At 41.3% G+C, this 18,623-nt stretch overlaps 1 protein-coding gene across 2 annotated transcripts in view; it reads left to right on the top strand.

Moving 5' to 3' along the window:
* The first annotated feature begins 246 nt into the window (after positions 1-246).
* ITK (IL2 inducible T cell kinase) overlaps positions 247-18,623 on the top strand; it is a 28,097-nt gene continuing 9,720 nt past the window's right edge. The window contains exons 1-9 of one of the 2 annotated variants that reach the window (XM_065849018.2): positions 247-502; positions 10,327-10,431; positions 12,288-12,369; positions 13,784-13,912; positions 14,578-14,618; positions 15,415-15,566; positions 15,999-16,064; positions 16,254-16,308; positions 18,060-18,139. In XM_065849018.2, coding sequence (XP_065705090.1) covers positions 365-502; positions 10,327-10,431; positions 12,288-12,369; positions 13,784-13,912; positions 14,578-14,618; positions 15,415-15,566; positions 15,999-16,064; positions 16,254-16,308; positions 18,060-18,139 — 848 coding nt within the window. In that variant the 5' untranslated portion in view covers positions 247-364. Of the gene's footprint in view, positions 503-10,326; positions 10,432-12,287; positions 12,370-13,783; positions 13,913-14,577; positions 14,628-15,414; positions 15,567-15,998; positions 16,065-16,253; positions 16,309-18,059; positions 18,140-18,623 lie in introns of both variants that reach the window. The other variant, XM_065849017.2, reaches the window with a different exon arrangement.

The raw sequence follows: 18,623 nt of genomic DNA, 5'->3' as shown, positions 1-18,623 counted from the left end.
TGGGTGAGCGGGAGACAGATGCTTAATCATGCCACACCCCTTTTTAATTAATCCTTAATCATTGACTCACATCTACTGAATGTCCCTCAAGTGTTATTTTTTCCACAACATTTACCTTAGCATGTATTGCAACATGTGCTGTTCATTTTATGACTTCAGAGAGGATGTGGTTATGCTTTGACAGAAAGGAAGCTTTGCTGTAGATGGGAAGATAAAGCTCGAAGCACCTACGCTGCCTTTTGAACACCTTTTTTTTTATTTTTTTCAAATTAACTGTCTTCCTTCTTGTCTCTTTCTTGGACGGGCACCCAGCGCGTAGGACAGGTATCCCGTGTCTTTGGAAAGGACCAATTTTGGCTCAGCCATGAATAACTGTGTGCTCCTGGAGGAACTGCTGATCAAAAAATCCCAGCAGAAGAGAAGAACTTCACCTTCCAACTTCAAAGTGCGCTACTTTGTCTTAACCCAATCCAAGCTGGCTTACTATGAACATCGCCATGGGGTATGTCAGCCATTTTCTCTCTCATAATAGAGTAGCAGAGGGGAGGATGAACTTCATTAAAGGAAAGGAAGGATGGTAATGGAGGGAAGGATGATCTTTGTTAAGTTTTATTAATTTAGCATTTCTAGTCCTTACTACAGCACCGTTCACTGAAAATTGCTAAGTGGTCGGAGGTGTCATGTAGAGCTTCTGGGCAGATGGCAGTTGGTGTGCATGGAGAAATAAGACTACCTTGCTCTTTTATAGAAAAGATCTAGTTTTGTTTTAGCACGGGCTGTTATAACCGGTGTGTAACAGCTGTGTGAGCCTGTGCCTGGCAGGGGTGACCTGGAGTGGTGTATTGCAAAGATCAGAAGTGTACCCTAATCACATCTGTGGGAAAAATCATCCACAGATCTTCAGTCTCATTCTTTTCTTCAGGGCAGCAGACCAATGCTTTTGCATTGCTGCCATGTGTAACAGACTTTGTCTTGGGAGTTAACTTCAGAAGGGATATGATGATGAGATCCGTGCTCAGACTAGGCATTGTTTCCCCAAGCTTGCCTTTCCCCGATTTGCTAAACATGAAGAAAATTACAAGGCAATTTGCGCAACCCCATTGTGCTAAGTGTTCCAGTGAAGTGAGAATTATTTCCCTCTCCTATTTAGCTGGATGTTTGCTGAGCCTCATTACGGTTGTAAATAATATTGCTTGTTTTCCAACAGTCACCGAACACACTGTTAATCCATTGTGTTTAAACAGTGTTGCTGTACTCAGAGCAGAACTGGGGATGCTGCGGCCTTGCTATCCAGCGTTCGCAAGTTCAGACCATCTGATCTTGCTCAGTTGCAGAAAATTAAGTTAAAACTGAATCCCACAAGAAAAATATCATATGCTCTTGTATCATAATGCAGTTGAGGTTGGATATCAGCTTTAAGGGTTAACAATAATTTTTAGTTGAAAATTATTTCTCTCAAATGTGTAAAAAAAGGAAGTTTTTCTTGCTTTTATTTTGTAGTCTGTGTTTTTCTTACCGCCATATTTACATAGAAAAACATTTATTGCTGTGCAGTGTGTCTGTATTTGGTTTGAGACTCTTTCCTATCCAAACTTTCTTTCAAATGCCATTATTTTAAAAGCTTAAGTTCTATTATACCCATTACACTTAATTATTCTGGGTAAAATTTTCAAAAGCATCTAAGTGATTCTTCTGTAGGTATTCAGAGAAATCTTCATAACTAGTTCTCTTTGGCACTTTCTGAATCTTGGTGGACTTGAGGTGAATTCAACGTGCACTTTGCCTATATACAATTGCAGAATCACAGTAGATGTCTCTCATCAGCTTTAGACACTGAAATAGTTTGGAAAATCTGACGTGGTAACTTTCAGTGGGGCACAGATCTCATGGGCTATGTGAATGTCTTTGGAAATTTTCTCCCCTAGCCTTCCTAAAGGTCAATTAGGTTAGATGAGGGTTTGGTATATTATCTACTTTATGTTGTATGTTATGTATTTTAAATGTGTACATACTATATACGTGTAGACATGTACACGCAAACACACATGTAACTTAAGGCTCTTCTACACATTGGGTGGACAGGGGATATGTCTGTAATTACAGGGCAGATTTTCCATGAAATGCTGGTTTTTTGCTGACACGAATCAGGTTGTTATGTGAATAGAACTTCATGCAAAATGGGGAGAGAAGAGTTTGTCCTGTGAAAGGCTCCCAGAACGGATCCTCAGCCTCTTCAATAATCTTCCCCCAAATTAGACCATCCTGACCCGGAGAGGATCAGAAAATGCCAAGCTGCAGAGGAAAGCCCAGGGTAGCCCACGCAAGCACCATCTTGTTTTATGCTGTGAACAAAATGAACCTCCAGCAATTGAATTCACAGCCAGTGAAGGGAAAATTAGGGTACCTGCCCAACACACGGGCTATGCCTATCCCTAAGAGAGAACCAGGACCAGGGAGTGTGCACAGGTGTTGAAATCAGTGATTTGTAGTGCTCATTTTCTGGCACAGGCCCTGCCACAGGTCTGGCTCTGCTCCCCAAGGACTCTTTCAGATAATTTGTGGGGCTGGCAGGGGTTGGCACAGGCTGTCACCACTACCTGTAGGCAGTTTGCATGTGGTCTCCCCGCTCTGGAGGTTTAGGGCAAAGTGGTAAAAGGAGAGAGCTGTTCTCTGCCAGCTGGCTGCAGTGATGGGGAGTATCCCTAGGCGTGTGTACTGCACTGTAGAGATGGGGCCAGCAGCTGTCCAGGCTTTTAAAGCACATATTTTTCAAGGCAAATCTCTGTGGATGTTTGCTCTAAAAGTTTTCAATTAATTTCTTTAAGAAACCCTTACCAACCTGTGCATAAGGTCAGGCAAAACAACCAGCAAACTGCTTAGCAGTTTGAGAAGTCCCACTGATTTCAGTTGGGTGGCTTAAAGTAAAGCATACGCTTATGCATTTAGCCCAGGCTTATATGTTTTGCCTGTATTTAACAGGGTTTGGCACTCAGTCCCTTCCTCTGCATTTTGACACTGTGAGTATAAAAAGATATTTAAGCATTTATTGTAGCAAACCAAAGGTAGGAAATAAGCAGGTCAAAGCGGTACAAGGGTAATTCTGTAAATGATATCAAAAGCTGTCCACACAACCAACATCATAAAGGCAAATTTTTGCAATAACTGTAACAGCATTTTCATCATAGCAGCCATAGCTAGACAGAAAGCACTATTCTCAGGGGCCAAGCACACAATCGCCATTAATGTTAATGAAGGGTATTTACATATCTCATTAGTAGAATGAGCCCTCAATAACTGACAACAATAAGAAGCTGTGTTTTCTGGAATTCATTACACAGTACACAATGCAGGGCTGTCTTAACATCACGCAAAGCCCTGATAACGGGCATGAGTTCAGCCCCTGTCTCTACTATAATACATCAGAAGTGCCTTTATTATAACATGCAAATCAATTCCACAGGCAAAAATTCTTCATTTCCAGGGTCTGATTTTGTAGCTATTGTGCATGTGAGTAAAGGAGCACATGGGAGTAATCATTTTAACTATTTCAATGAGTTTGATCCTCACCAGAATAACTCACAGTGAAGACACTATGTGATCCTCTCAGCGTGCCAGTACACTTGCAGTACTGCAGAAGAAGCAGATGAATGAATCCCTTTGGAGAGGTGCCTAGGACAGATTTTCAAAGGTCCTTACTTAGCAAAAATGCTTAAACTGGTGAGCTATGTGCATGTGATTCACCTAACAGCTTATGTTTTTTGGTAAATCCTTCAGGTTAGCAGACAGGAGACTAAAGAGAGAGAGTTTAGTATTTCAGACACTAAGTAGAGGTGTTCTTTCATGGTCTTCCACTTGTCACATTCCCACCTGAATGGGGACAGCCAGAAATCAGCATCTCTCCCTGTATTTCAAGCCGTCTGTAGTATCAAAGTGGCACAGATGTCTGAGGCCGATGCCACACTTAGTGGATTGGCCACTGGGCTAGTACCATGCTAATGCGGTACTGTCACCATTACATGATCTCCACATCAGGGCTACTCATCTTGGGGTGCTGAGACCTGCAGAGAGTGCTTGAGTCTGTCTGGATCAGCTATGGAGAACTGCTCCTTGTCCCTATGCCACAATTTTCACTCTTCATAAATAGCCATTTTGCCTTATACAGGCATTCTGAAAAGTATTGCAGGGCTGGGAAAGTTGTACCTGACACCTGGGAAGTTCAGTCACATAAATGATTTTATAGATTTTATATCTTCAGGCACTCATGGGCTATTACTGGTGCAGTTTTTAAAGGCAGCAATGAAAGAAGCACACAGAAAAGGACCAACTTCACCTTTCATTTACATCAGCACTATCCTTCCCACACTGCTTGGATGCTCAAGAGGTCACATAGCATGAATCAGCCTTGTCCTGAGCTCCTTCATTCAGATCTTTGATATTGAGATATAAAGATGGCATTTTAGCGTGTCTTGAAATTTGTTTACAGTCTCTTGTTCCAGGAGAATAAAGGATTAAACTTGGGTGAATAGCCTTTAATAGCCTTTTATCAGCACCCTAAAGATTCTTCAGCTGTTCCTGCTCCAGGGGGGTTATTGGACTGGATGATCCTTCAACATCCCTTCCAAACCACAACATTCTGTGATTCTGTGATTGTCTACCTGTTGGGTTACTTGCAGCAGTCCAGCTACCCACAGTAATAAAAGCAGCACTTTGTTCCTCGGTCCATCAATCCATTTTACTTTGATTATTCTACATAGAATCCAACTTGTGCATCTTGCCCTGCAAAGACTTGGGTTTTTTTTCCCCAAGACTCTAATATAAACAGACCAAGACTTCGCTTGTGAAGATCTCTGTTTTGGTGTTCCTGTTAATTAGAGTGACCATTCATACTATTTCTTGTTGTTTAATATAATATTTGCTTTGTGTATTTTGAATACATTAGCAGTCATGAAACTATAATCTTCATCTAAAGTGAATTAACTATGGTTTTAAAGACTGCCTTCCAAATAAATACATATCTGAATAGATGTGTCATTCTTCGTAACTTGTCATATATTTATTAACAAGTCCTGTTTGCTTGCCAGAATCTGCAATACCATCTGTCTTGTGATGCATATCTCTAATTTATTAGTAAGACACATCGCCCACAAAGAAGTCAGGCTTGACATCTATGTACATCACACCTCTTACAATTTTTATGTAAGAAAATCAATACAACCAATGGATACAAGGTACAAACCTGTGCCTAATGTGAAATGAGTCCTTTAGTACATGTCTGTAAATTCAACATGGGTTTTTTTAATAATCCAGTTGATATTATTGGAGTTGAGGGATGATTAAGCTCATATTGTTTGCCACAATAAGCTTTATATCTACTGTGAAATCACAGGATCATAGATACACTGGCTGGAAGACACTTTTTAAATGCATTTAGTCAGCCTTGGTGCTCAGGGCCGGACAGTCGCCAGCGTTAGGTCAGCACTCGCAGCAGGACTATCACCAACACCGAAACACATCACTGTGGTTTGACTGGCCACTGCTTGAAAGCCAGAGATTTCACATCTTTGGGCAACCTGTTCCAATGTGTCATATCAGGTGCTTTTCTGGATATTTACGAAGTTCCCATCTATTGCAGTTCCCGCTCACGGTTTCTGCGGCGTGATTCAAGGTGGTGAGACTGTCTAGACAAGATTGCTTTAAGTAAAATGCGGGTTGTTCTGTGTCTGGTGTCTGTGGCCTTTTTAACTCTACAAATGTGTGGTAGAGTCTGATAATAATAAAAATAGCTCTCTTTTTTCTGGAATAACTCATTTTATCTTCCAGAAGCTGATTACAATAATTTTCTTCTTGCACTTTCTGTGCACACTTGGTTCTGCTCCCGCTAGATCTTTTCCTAGGTATTTATTGACCTTTAATGTTTCAAGAATTATTGAAAATTACTTCTGAGCAGTGTCTTCCCAGCAAACATCAGATACTTCCATTTTCTTTAAATTACAAACTTCAAATCTTTCTTTTGTCGGAAAACGTTAACGATTGGGCCAAGTCTGCAACCCATGTTTTCTTTTATACCATTAAGGAAGGAATAGTCTTAATATGAATATACTACAATAAGTATGGGATTTTCTAATAGTTGCCTGTTATTAGCCTTTTCTACTGTGGCCATTTTTGCTTCCAGTAGCTGCTTTTCTTTACATTGCAATCAGCATTGTAACTGATACTGTTGAAATGCCTTCCTGTTGCTTTATATTTTCTTATATTTTCTGGTCAATTTTTTGTCCTTAAAGCTTATACTTTTTAATGAAAAAGTGATGGCACTTAGTCAATTTAATTTAGCTTCCCTTCTTTCATTGAATCTTTACTGCAATCCACTCCTTCTCCAAGTCATTTCTAGAGTCAAGAATAGTTTTGAATAAACTAATATAGTATTCAGCAGTTGTTCCATATACTTCTCTGCAACATAAAATACTTACTTCCATCATATTAGAAAGTTCATTCGAAAGCCAAGAATCTTTTTTTCTTCTATTTCTTAATGGTGACATTGATTTTCTTGTCAAACCACTTGTGCCAATAGTAGGTATGCGCACCTGGGTGTTCTTCTCCATCTCTACTGCTCAGATGAATGGAGGCATCTCAGGCACTGATTGCAGTTGATTTTGTCATTCAACACAATTCTACAAACTCTGCATCCAGGGAGATAAAGAGGTGAACGCAAACATGTGACAGTGACACAGGGCGAGCAAAGCCCAGCTGCAGCATGGAGAGCCCTTGGTAGCGACTGCTGCTAAAGAGTTTGGGGCCACATGAACCTTAATTGCTCAGTTTTCCACTCACCAGCACAACAGAAATAAGATACAAGTTCTTACATAACTTTTGAGCCAAGCTGGCTTTATGAAACGCGGCATGCTGCCTTTCTGCCTGCCAGAAAAGACTGCCTGCTCTCTCCTCCCATGCTCCTGGAGATAAGGCTGTGCCCACCCCTGCCTTGCCTCTCCGCAGCATCTGGCCTTCCCTTCTTCCCTCTGCTTCCAGCATTGAGGGCTACTTCTTTGGTAAACACAGCGTGGTTCAGCAAAAAACCTTTAAGCATCCACCAAGAGACCTTCAACCCAAATGCTTGGTGTAGCACATTTGATGAATGGGCTTCACAAATAGCAACAGCAAAGTGTTAGCTAGAAAGCAGCAAATTCCTCCGACTGCACAGCTCTATATCTTACAAGATCTTAGATATTAGTGAAGTCAGGGGTTGCAGAGCCGTGGTCAGGAAGTGTGCTCATGGCACAGATCTGGGGCACCTCCAGCAGCCACTGATGGCTTGCTGAACCTCCACCATGGGCTCCACGTCCCCACTCCTTCCCCTACCCCAGAGCCTCAGATGCTAAAAAGTGACTCATTTGGTTGCGTGGCCAAGCTGCCGTGGTGTGGGCGAGTGGTGGTGTTGGTGATTGTGTAGTCTTAGCATGTGACAAATGGCAGGTGGCTCATTCCCCAAGCAAGTATAGTGAGATGCCTTCTTGTGTTGCAGAGCGGGGCTATGTCAATTGTCCCATTGTCATTTGTCCTAGTATCTAAGGCAAATAGGGACCATTGTGGTCATCTAGTTTATGCAGTAGACACAAAATAAAGGATTAATCAGTGAAAGAGCTGCTGGAGCTGTGTGGCAAGAGGAGGTGAAATAGCAAAGATGAAGACCGCAATGCATTTGGCTTGTGATGCACCTGGCTCTGTTTTGACCTGTTAGCCCTCCTTCCTGGAATTGCCATATTGCAAATAAAGGACCAAAGAAATAAAACAGGACAGACTGACGTGCAGCACAGTGGACTTCTCGTGGGACAGCAGCATGCCTTGGTTATCTTTCCCCACACATTATACAGTAAGACCACTGATGTTTTTTTCTGACTGACCAGCTAAAACATCTATATAATTATACTCCAGGCAGACTGAAAACAACAAATAGAGATCTGTCAGCATGTTTTGTCTAGCCCTTTTAGGAACAAGCTTCTGAGGTTTTTGGAGACCACTTTTAAGAGCCTTTTCCTCTCCAATCCCTTCCAAATGGCCCGTTTGCTTTTGTTGGATTCAAGTGCAGTCAGGCATCACAAAAGCAGAGATATGTTTAGCTTCCAGCCCAGTTTCTGGGTAATGCCTGGTTTGTGAGCAGTAATTCCAGTTGTTTGTGCTGCTATGGGACTGTAATTGCTCTTTATCAGCAAAGTCCCATCTGATGACGATCTGCCAGGTAACGCACTGGCTGTTGGAGGCACCCTGACTTTGCACCAAAACATGAGATTATAAAACGCTTCCGTTGCTGGGATTACATGATTAAAAAGAGCACAGTAGGTGATGAGAGCTGCAGGATGACTGCACAAAGCTCCTTGAGAAAGCTGCACCCTGACTCTCATCAGAGTCTGGAAAAATATCACCAAAATCCAGTCTTCAGTGAAAGAGCAGAGTATGTGACAGGCACAGCATCGCTTCCTAAAGCCCCAGAGGAGGAGAGCATGTGGTTAAGCTCTTCAAAGGAATAAGACGAAGGAGGGTTGGATACTAGTAAAATTGAAGGTTTTTATAGGAAATAAATGGCTTGTGTCTCATGGAAGGGGTAGAAGTCCCAGAGGCAGAACAAATGATAGAGGAGGTTTTGGAGACAGAAGAAGCCAAGTCTGAAAGAAATAAGTGAATAGACAGGAATGAAAGAAAATACATGGTAAAAATGGCATGCAGTGAGGCCTTCCAAGGCTTGGCAATACTCTTGATAGTCAATTGGTATTTACATGTAGGGATGCTTTATGGCCTTGAGTTCATTGATATAAAAAAATCCCACTCCACCTCCCAGAGCTATGTAGGCAGATGCTGTCCTGGCAATAAATCCAGAGGCACTGGTTAAACTGCAAGCAAATACAAATACAAAACCCAAATTCACCAGCGAAGTCCAGCAAGAGTAATATGAAACCATACCGTAATAATTTCCCTGTCTTTTCTCAAGTCTGTATACAACAGCAAAATAGACAGTTGTGCAAGAATAAGGCTTGAGGAGCCTTGGGACCTCTCTGTTTCGAGGCTGTTAGAAAGTAGAAACCTCACCCTGTCTCCAGTAGCATCACCTGCTTCCCTGTTTTAGGCTAAATTTACTGACGGAAGGTACCAACAGAGCAGAGTGAGGGTCAGCATAGCATTGGGGATGGCTGCTGCCAGTACGGCAGAGCCACAAGGTCATGGTGACGTGGGGAGCGAGGGACAGGAGGGAGCTGGGGGGCGAGGAACACGAAGCATTGGGTTGGGGGTCTGAGGGAGGATGAGGAGGTTGTCGGAGTCTCGCTGTGTCTCCGAATGGCAACCTGGGACAGGTACAACGCAGTTGTTGAAGTTCATGCTCTCTCCTGTTGACAGTCGCCCATGTTTGAAAAACACAGCTTTTGCTATGTTTTGGGGTTTTGTAAATCTCACCAATTTCCGTCACAGTGTTGCAAAGCTGAGCTGGGAGACAACTACTGTTTAATCCGTACTGAAAACAAATCAAAACAGGAAACCCGTTTGCCTCCAAAGGGCGAATGCGCTCGTTGTGAATCCTTCAGAAGCTGCAAGCAGCAGCTCCCGGGGTTCACTCAGCTCCTGCTTTGCCTGGTCCTGCAAAACCAGGGAGGTTCATAGGATATGGGGTACACCGAGGTAGTTGGGATACCTGGGTATCTGTTCTTACCCTTTCTTAGTTGCCCATACTGTTACCCAGCTATCTGGTATAGGATGAATGATAACCCAGCACAGGCTGCCAGAAAAACAGTTTTTTGAGAATGTTATTTACTTCAAAATTTCCTGTTGTTTTTGCTTAGCTAAAAACCCAGACAGAACAAAAACAGAAGTGTTTTTGTTTCTTGGAAAACAGATGCAGTAAAAATGTTACATTTTAGATAAAATGCTTAGTTTTGAAATTCTCAGTACGCGAATATTTTTTTAAATTAAATAAACATTGGTTTATAGATTTCGGCATGGAAGAGGACTGTTAGTAAACCGAATGCTTCATGAAAATAGTTCTTTTTCATTAAAAAGGTGTTTCATTTTGTTGGAAGTAAAAAATAAAACCTGAAGTTCAGCCAAAAGTTTTGACTGGTTCTCTAAGAATCCATGTGCTGAGCCAAAATCTGTGTATGTGCAATCCATATAGAAGTGCCGCATATGGGAATGGTTCTTTATACTTTTAAATGTCTAACATAATCTGTTACTTTGCTTCTGCTCCATTAAATCTAAATCTCCTATGGACTTGACAGTTTTGTCTAATTATTCTCTTAATCCACAATAATTAGCACTAACCAAATGCTTTTATCTGTCTTTTAGAAAAAAAGGACTTTGAAGGGTTCTGTGGAACTTTCCAGGATTAAATGTGTGGAAATTGTGAAAAGTGACATCATTATTCCCTGTCAATATAAATATCCTTTCCAGGTGAGTCTGGCCTCTGAACATACTGATAGAGATATCACTTCATTTTGTATTTCGATAAAATTGTCCCTTATAGTGCAGTCGGCAATGAACCCAACACCAGGGTGAATGACAATAAAGGAATAAAAAGCAGATTGAGGTTTGAATTGAACTGGAGAATCAGAGACTGTTATTATAATACAACTCTTATACTCATTGGTTTTAAATCGGAAAGGATCATCTAATCCTGTCCCATGTTCAACGCAATATTAATCTATCCCATTAACTTATGTTCAGAGAAAGCTCATCTTTCACATGGGTAATCTATCCAGGGTTTTGGACAATTTACCTATTCGGTGCTGAAACTAAATACATCCAGTAGCCTTTGCATCAGAAACTGGTGGCTGTGGTGTGCCAGGGAGGCTGTTCCAGACTGTTCTTACAGAGATGGCTTTTAGTGACGAAATGGTTCAACGACCAAGAAGCGGACAGTGCTAGCTCTAGTATGAGGAAAACCATGTCTAGCGTTAATTATTAATACATACGGGATACATTTATAACATAAATATGGGATACATTTATAGTATAAATACTACAGAATATTTGCTCAGTTATTGCAACACAAATTCCCTCTGGCAAGTCAGCCCCTCGCAGAGCGGCATGAAATGAGTGATTTTGTGCGGTTGTGCATGCTCATGGCTACGTCTTTTGGAGATCCGCTCTACTGCGTCTTTCAAAATGTGCCTTAGATTGTCAAAACAGTATATAGACATAACAATAATATCAAAAGGGGTGGCTTTAAATGAGTGGGAGCTATTCCACCCCTATTTCTGTTTTTTGCAAAAGAGGTTCTAATTTATCTCTCCATAGCATGCAAAGCAACTGAGTCACACAGCTGTCTGTGTGTGCCTGCAAGGGCTTCAGGCCAAGAGATAGCAAATGTTTCCTGTTCTTTAAACAATAATCAACATTGCCTCACCTACACCTCTGGGAAAAACTTTAAAAAACAGCTGTTTTTTTTTTGTAGAAACCTCTGTTTAAATAAAGTGGTCAAAGTTTTTCAAAGCACCTGTGCATCAAAGAGACCAGGTCCCATTTGGAATTCAATTGTTGAGTTAAATATTGAAAGAGAAACCTAGATTAAGCATTACATAAAATTTTAGGCCCAAATGTAGTCATCTGGTTCCGTTTCTGAGTCATTTTCGTTCTTGTGATGATTTTACTCCCTGGTCTGAAACTTCACAAATATTCCCTATTTCTCTTCACTTGATCATCATTAAGGCCAAGATGATGAAAATGGGATCTTGAGTGCTCCATGTTCATCTGCTCCAGTTTCTTATTTCCCCTCTATTATCATAGAAAAAGCTATTAAAAACTTTGAAGAACAATAGTAATCCAAATAATCTCCAGGGAGTTGCTCAGGTTTTATATTGACATAGAAAAGCTAAATTTGGCTTGTAGATCTTAAGTGAAGGGATCTTATAAGAAATTGCTAAGAAACAGATGCCATTTCCCCAGATATACATTAGCAAAATCACTGCAGTCAGTGAGTAAGTCAGGTTGAACTCTCTGCACATTGAAATTGCTACATCTGTGTTGATTTCACTGGCGTTTCTTAACGGTATAAAATTGAGCTAAAACATTGCTTGTCTAGAATTCTTTCTTGATTGGGGTTTCTGCTCTGTTTTAAATATTCAGAAGTCAATGAGGTTGAGAGATGCTCTGAACAGGCTCTGCTAACTCCGCTTGCCCACATCATCATTTTGTGTGTACATTGTTGGTATGGGGGCTGCTGCCTTGTTCCTTCAGTGACTCCATCATGCCCGGCGTATCTAGAATTGTCTCTAATGGTTTTCTCCCTTCTTTACTCCCCTCTCCAGATCATCCACGATAACTACATCCTCTATGTGTTTGCACCCGATCGTGAGAGCCGGCACAGATGGGTCTTCACACTGAAGGAAGGTAATAAAACCCCTGTGCCCACCTAATTGTTGAAGTTACTTATCCCAGACCAGTTTTCTCTACAAGCTATAATCCAGAGAAAATGTGCAAGAGGAGTCATGTCTCATATCTAAACATGCAAACTGGTAATGGGAAATGAGGTTATAAAATCAAATTGTTTATAAATTGGGTGCATGTGTTTTCAACAGCGGTGGAAAATTTGGACACAGAATGCCTTATTTGCCTCTTTCTAGGATAAACTGTTAATATGTTACTGTAATTTGAGGTTTCTTATTCAGGGAGAGATGAGGATTTGTAGATGGCTATTTTTTTTGTAGAAAGGAATCTTTTCTGGGTGGGAGATTTTGCAGCTCTTATTAATGGTTGTTTTTTTTTTTTTTTGTTTAGATCAAAACCTTCTTGGAGAATCATGAATATTAAAAACAATTTTGTGGGTAGCTTTTATTTCCTGTTCACCTCCTGAATGGTGCTGTAGTTCACTGCAATGATTCTGAAGCAGAGGCACAATAACTAACCACTGCAGGCAGAAATGAAGCATAATACTCAACATAAGGAAGGTGTTACTCAGTTACATGAAAATTGCACCAGGCCTCCGTCATAGCTTTTTCCTGCTGTGTAACACAAGCTGCTGTATTGTTCTCTCTGAAAAAAATGTGCCTGATATAATATTAAGTTAATGCACTTACTCTTGCAACCAGTTGTTTCCCTTCTGGAGAGCACCTGCTCCAAGCTTCTACTTTATCATCTCTTGTTGTTCAATGTCTGGAGACTGTCCACTTACTTGGATAATTCGAATAGTCTCTTAAAACAGGCCAGCAGAAATTTTTTGTTCTTTTTAGGAAAATTATTATTAGAGATAGAGAGGCTTAGCTTCAAAAAGAACCTTTAATCACTTACACAAATATTCAAGACTGGTCTTTACATGTGCAAAGAATGTTTAGTGCTGGTGAATGCCAGTATGTACAGCTCTTGCTGAATACCAAGACAAAGCATCATCTGGGTCCTACATATATACATACTGTAGAGCTGTAGTCTTTCATGGGAATCATCAGTATATGACCTGTCGGGTTTTATTTCTCTTTTTGAGACCTTCCTTCTGTGGTTTTGGTGTTTATCAGTTTAAAGAGAGAGTCACTTGGGTAGGATTCTGTTCTCCTGCAGTAGAGAGGTATGGGTTCCATCACCAGCAGGAAGGCTATTGCTCCACATCAGTGGTGGCATTCACTCCTTTTGAGAGAAAGGAAAACATTAACAGACGAGGCTGATAATATTCACCAAAGTTTGATTTGAAAATAATAAGCAGCTTCTTTAAAGTGCAGATTATTCCCAATCAGTATTAGATGTCTTTCAGAACTGATGCGAGTGCAAATAAATTCATTTTCCCCCTGCTTTTTATTCCCTTAATGTCTTGCAGAAACCAAAAACAACAACAGTTTGCTTTCAAAGTGTCATCCAGACTTTTGGATAGATGGCAAGTGGCGATGCTGTGCCCAGACAGAGAAGATGGCAGCTGGCTGTGTGGAGTATGACCCCACCAAAAATGGTATGGGATTTGTTAATACCATCCTGAAATTGAAAATATTTATTCCTACCAAAAGTAAAGAATCACATCTGTCTCATACAGAACATCAAAGAATATCATGTTACGTTTCCAGCAAGAGACATATTGCTGGCTTCTTGGGACATTCCATATTCTGGCATAGATTTTATTGTATATGGCATTCTTTGCTTTGAGTTAACATTTTCCCCTGTGTGATGCTTGGTGCTGTCTTTGGAATGAGATGGGGAACCAAAAACTTGACCAGCTGTGCTCAGTCAATAAGCCATAGCAACTTTCTTAAGATATGTGCATTTAATCCTGTGTGTCCTGTTTTGTCCTAATTGTATTTCCTCTGCGGTTTTAATGGCCAAGCACAATCTTTACTTTGTCTCCTGAAAAAAGCATGTAAGCAGTCAATCGTTTTTCACCCAAGATGCTTTTTGCTTGTATCTGGGCGATTCCTTAAGTATTCTGTACACTGGTTTCAAACCCATGCTGTGTGGCTGAGAGTCACTGTGTAGGTGCAGGCTGTTGGCACATCTTACTCTGAAAGATCAAGACTTGCTATTCAATGGTTTTGTGTCACCTTTATCAGTTCATTACCTTGGTGGTTTCATCCCTGGTTTTGTCCAGATCTCCTTAAATTAGCTTTCTTGATTTCATTTCAGCCTCAAAGAAGCCTCTTCCCCCCACTCCTGAAGATAACCGGGTGAGTGCAGTGAGGCACGCTAAGCTGTCCTTAGTGCCCTGTGTATTTAACTAGCAGCACTGAAAATATCCTCATTAAGGTTCATCACAGTGCAGTGACCTAGAATATCACCTGTGCTAACATTTCCTGGGCATTCGCTTTACCTTTTCCTATGTTTTCATAAGCTATAAGTCAGCAGCATCCCACTAGATTAAGGTTGTTCTGCAAACCCAGCTTGGTTTCACAAATAGCTTTCCAATGGTGAGTGGAGTTTCAGCTGTGGGGTGGTTTGTTATGTTTCTTTTTGTTTTAATCTATAAAAAGGGAAACTGGGGAAGTAGGAGGGATGTGAGAAAAGTGATTTTCCAAACCCACTTGTGGATGGGACAAAATGTCATTGGCTTACTCAATGAAAAGGGAGAAGTGGGGTGGTTGTCAGGGCTGTGTCCTACTGGAGGGCAGCAGGGCATGGGGACAGTCCCTCTAGGGAGGCCAGGGGGATTTTATGACTAGAGGCTTTCAAGAGGGATTTAGGAAACAGTTGTGAAGAATAGATCAGACAGGTAATCCTGCCCTAAGAAGGAGTAAATAACTATTTTCTGTGCAGCTGAAATTTTTATATGAATTTCATTGTTTGAAAGTGCTAAAAATTCTCATGTTGTCGATATACCCCACTAGACACCCTGGGGTGTTTTCCTAGCTTTGAGGCTTTTGAACACAGAAGACACCAGTGCTGCCAGGGAAACATCACTTTAGAGAGCATGCCATTGTTTTTTATGAATATGAATATGATGACCCTTTTCCCTAATTTGTGCAGAAAATGTTACTAGACCCAAAGGAAGCCTTAGTTGTGGCCATATATGAGTATGAAGCCCAGAATCCGCAGGAGCTGACATTACAATATAACGAAGAGTATTATGTGATTGACAGCTCTGAGGAACATTGGTGGCTGATTCAAGATAAGAATGGGTAAGTCACTTTTCAACAGCCAATTCCTAAATCCACTTTTTTCTTCCATTGACATATATGCTGGCCCCTAGTATAACTTCTGTGAAGCATCTTCTGATATACAGAACAAGAATGATGGAAGGTTATTTACAGTAACTTTCTTCCATTTTATTTCACTTGTATCCAGGCAGCTGAAGAATCCAAAAGTTAAGTAAAAACAAAACAAATCAAAACAACAGTCCTTAGCTCAGGATGATATTTGCTGTCGTACATGCAGGGGGAAAATTGTGAAACTCTACGAGTTGTTTGCTTCGCCCAGTAAGCCTACTAAGTACATAACAACCAGCTTTTCTATCAATGCAAAGAGCAAGCAAATCCTTCAGGGCTGACTCCCACAGATGCAAAGAAAATCCTGTCTGTCTAGCACGCTCATGCTGTGTTGCACTTTAACAGGCATGAAGGCTACGTGCCAAGTAGCTACCTGGTGGAAAAATCGCCTGACAATCTGCAAATGTATGAGTAAGTTGTGCCTATGTTTTTTCTTGTACCTCCATGTGCCCTGGATTTGTTAGAGAAGCTACAAGCCTCCAATGTCCCTGCCCCACAGAATGTGTCGTTCCTAGCGCTGGGGGTGCTCAATTCAGAGGCTTTTGAGCAGAAACTTTAACAGCCTCAAAATGCTGACTCGGAGTCTTTTGATGTTTTCAGATGGTACAATAAGAACATCAGCAGAAGCAAAGCAGAAACACTCCTCAAGGATGAGGTAAACCAGTGTTACGTGCGGAGTGGATGGGCAATAATAATTAATTAATGAGAAATAAGGAGAAGCCTGGGAAGGCTGCTTTGTGTAAGAGACTGCTGAACCCAGGGTCCCTGCTGTGCTGCTGTCCTTGGCTGTTCTTAGTGTGCAATACAAGATAAAGGACCACTAGCAACCCCTCTCACTTCCATGGCCGCCGAGCGTGGGCAGAGCGCTGAGCCATCCTTCTTTGGTCAAACACACCCACCAACTGGGGCTGATGGAAAACGCTGTTTGTGAACACTGTGTCAACTGAAAACCATGATTTTAGCTCATCTTCTCTGTCTCTGTGGGAGGCCTGCAGATGCCAGTAGTTATCCGAAAATCTAACCAATCTCATGCTGAAATATTTTGGGCAAAAGCCAAAAGCATGAGTTTGGGTTTTTTTCTAGTTTTGTGTGTGCATGTGAGCACACATCTGTAACTTTTTAGTTGAGCCAGGGTTTTCCAGTGAGGACTGTAGTGAAAACAAAAAGAACAAACTTCTTGTTGAATTTTTCCACACAAACACAACCTTAGTTTTTAAATCAGCTCTCACACTAACAGGAGATCCAAATACCATGTTGTTTCTTGGAATGATAGTACTTTATGGAAAGAAAAGCATTTTTATGTGGTGTTAAAAATCCTTTTAGTTGCCACATATTGGGGGGAGCTATGGGGGTTGTGAGGTTTTGAACCAGAAGGCTCTGTAGCCACACAGGGGTAGTTGCCACAGGAAAGTTGCGCTGGTAGGATCCAAACGAAAAATAAGATCACTGCACCATGCATGGACACATCCCATAGGAGTTCATAGGAACTAAAAGAATTTTTAAATAATCAGGCACTTGTGATGCCATATGAAAAGCATCTTTTTCTGCAAGCAGAAGAAAAATGCATTTTTTATTATTGATAGATAGGTAAGCACAGCATATTTCATCCAAATTGTGACAGTGAATCTTCTTCTCTGCCACCTGATCCATTAGTGCATGGCCCTGCAGGATCATGGCCTATGATACATTTTAGTATTCAGATGAGTAGAAAACAATTACAATGAAAAAAATAAAGAGGAAAATTGTCCTGTGAGTGCCAGAGTGGAGGAAGCCTGCTTTCCTACACATTTATGTTTAGATACTGTACGACTTAGGTACCTATGAAAGGGCAGGTTCTTGTCCAAACTTCACCCATTTGTGGTAGATTGGTAAATAACCTCCCATATGGATTCTGTGATGTTGAATACATTGTACTCTGGTTCTATAGCTGCTCTTTCCATGAAGGGCACTCAAATCGGTTTGCCTTTCCACTTGGCTGCACATTTCATTGAACTTGTGTGAAATTAATATCACCAGTGTTCTGTCAGATAGGGCTGAAAGCAATCAATGGCTTCAGAATTTCTAGAGGAGAAGCTTGGAGGCACAGAGAGGCACATGCTCTTGTACCCACACCCACGCATACTCAGCACGAGCGCATATGTCTCATTTCCTCAGGAAACCAGCTGAAAATACACAGCACCCAAGAGCCCAGCTGGGTGTACCTGCAGGCCCTGGGCAGCCATCAGAGCTGTGCACGGAACACACCGAGCTCTGTCAGCTGCTCTTGGCTCTTTTTTCCTACATGTTTAACACATCCTCGTGACCGAGCAGTAGACAGGGCTGAAACGAGCAGAGCTCTGCCCCCAGCCCGCTTCTTTTTTTCCATTATGTCTCTAATCAGTCTTCTCTCCTTTGTTTCGGTTACAGGGTAGGGAAGGTGCCTTCATGGTGAGAGATTCGAGGCAGCCTGGCATGTACACAGTCTCTGTTTTCACCAAAGCACTAAGGTACAGCTGAGCTCAGCAGCTTTTCACATCAATTACATCAATGAAATGGCTTCTGTGAGAGTGTAATCTCTCTAGTTATTTTGGCATTATAAAGAGAGAGCAGAAGGCTCATGAAAATAATAGAGGAAAACACTTCCAAAAAAGGCAGAAGAGTTAGTTAACATTCACAAAGTGTATTAAAGGGTCCACTTCTCCCTGCGTATAAATATATGCCTATAAATAGTCCCTTAGACATCACTGGGGTTGTAATTTTCAGAAAATTGTACCCCAAGTGAAGTGTTGGTAAGATCAACATGGACTCATCGGAGGTGGGTAATACAAGACTAGTGAAAGGGTTTCAGTGATGGGGCAGAAAGTTTTGGTTCGGAAAGAAGAGGCAGAGAAGCTTAGTACTCAACCCATTCTTATCAGGAAACCTCAGCCTTTCTAGAGATGAGACCATCTATGAATGAGAGGGAGAACATACAAGTACACAGCTTTTGTT

The sequence above is a fragment of the Patagioenas fasciata genome, chromosome 14 (genome assembly GCF_037038585.1).
Source record: "Patagioenas fasciata isolate bPatFas1 chromosome 14, bPatFas1.hap1, whole genome shotgun sequence".
Taxonomy (NCBI): Eukaryota; Metazoa; Chordata; class Aves; order Columbiformes; family Columbidae; genus Patagioenas; species Patagioenas fasciata.
This window is presented reverse-complemented; position numbering and strand designations above follow the sequence as displayed.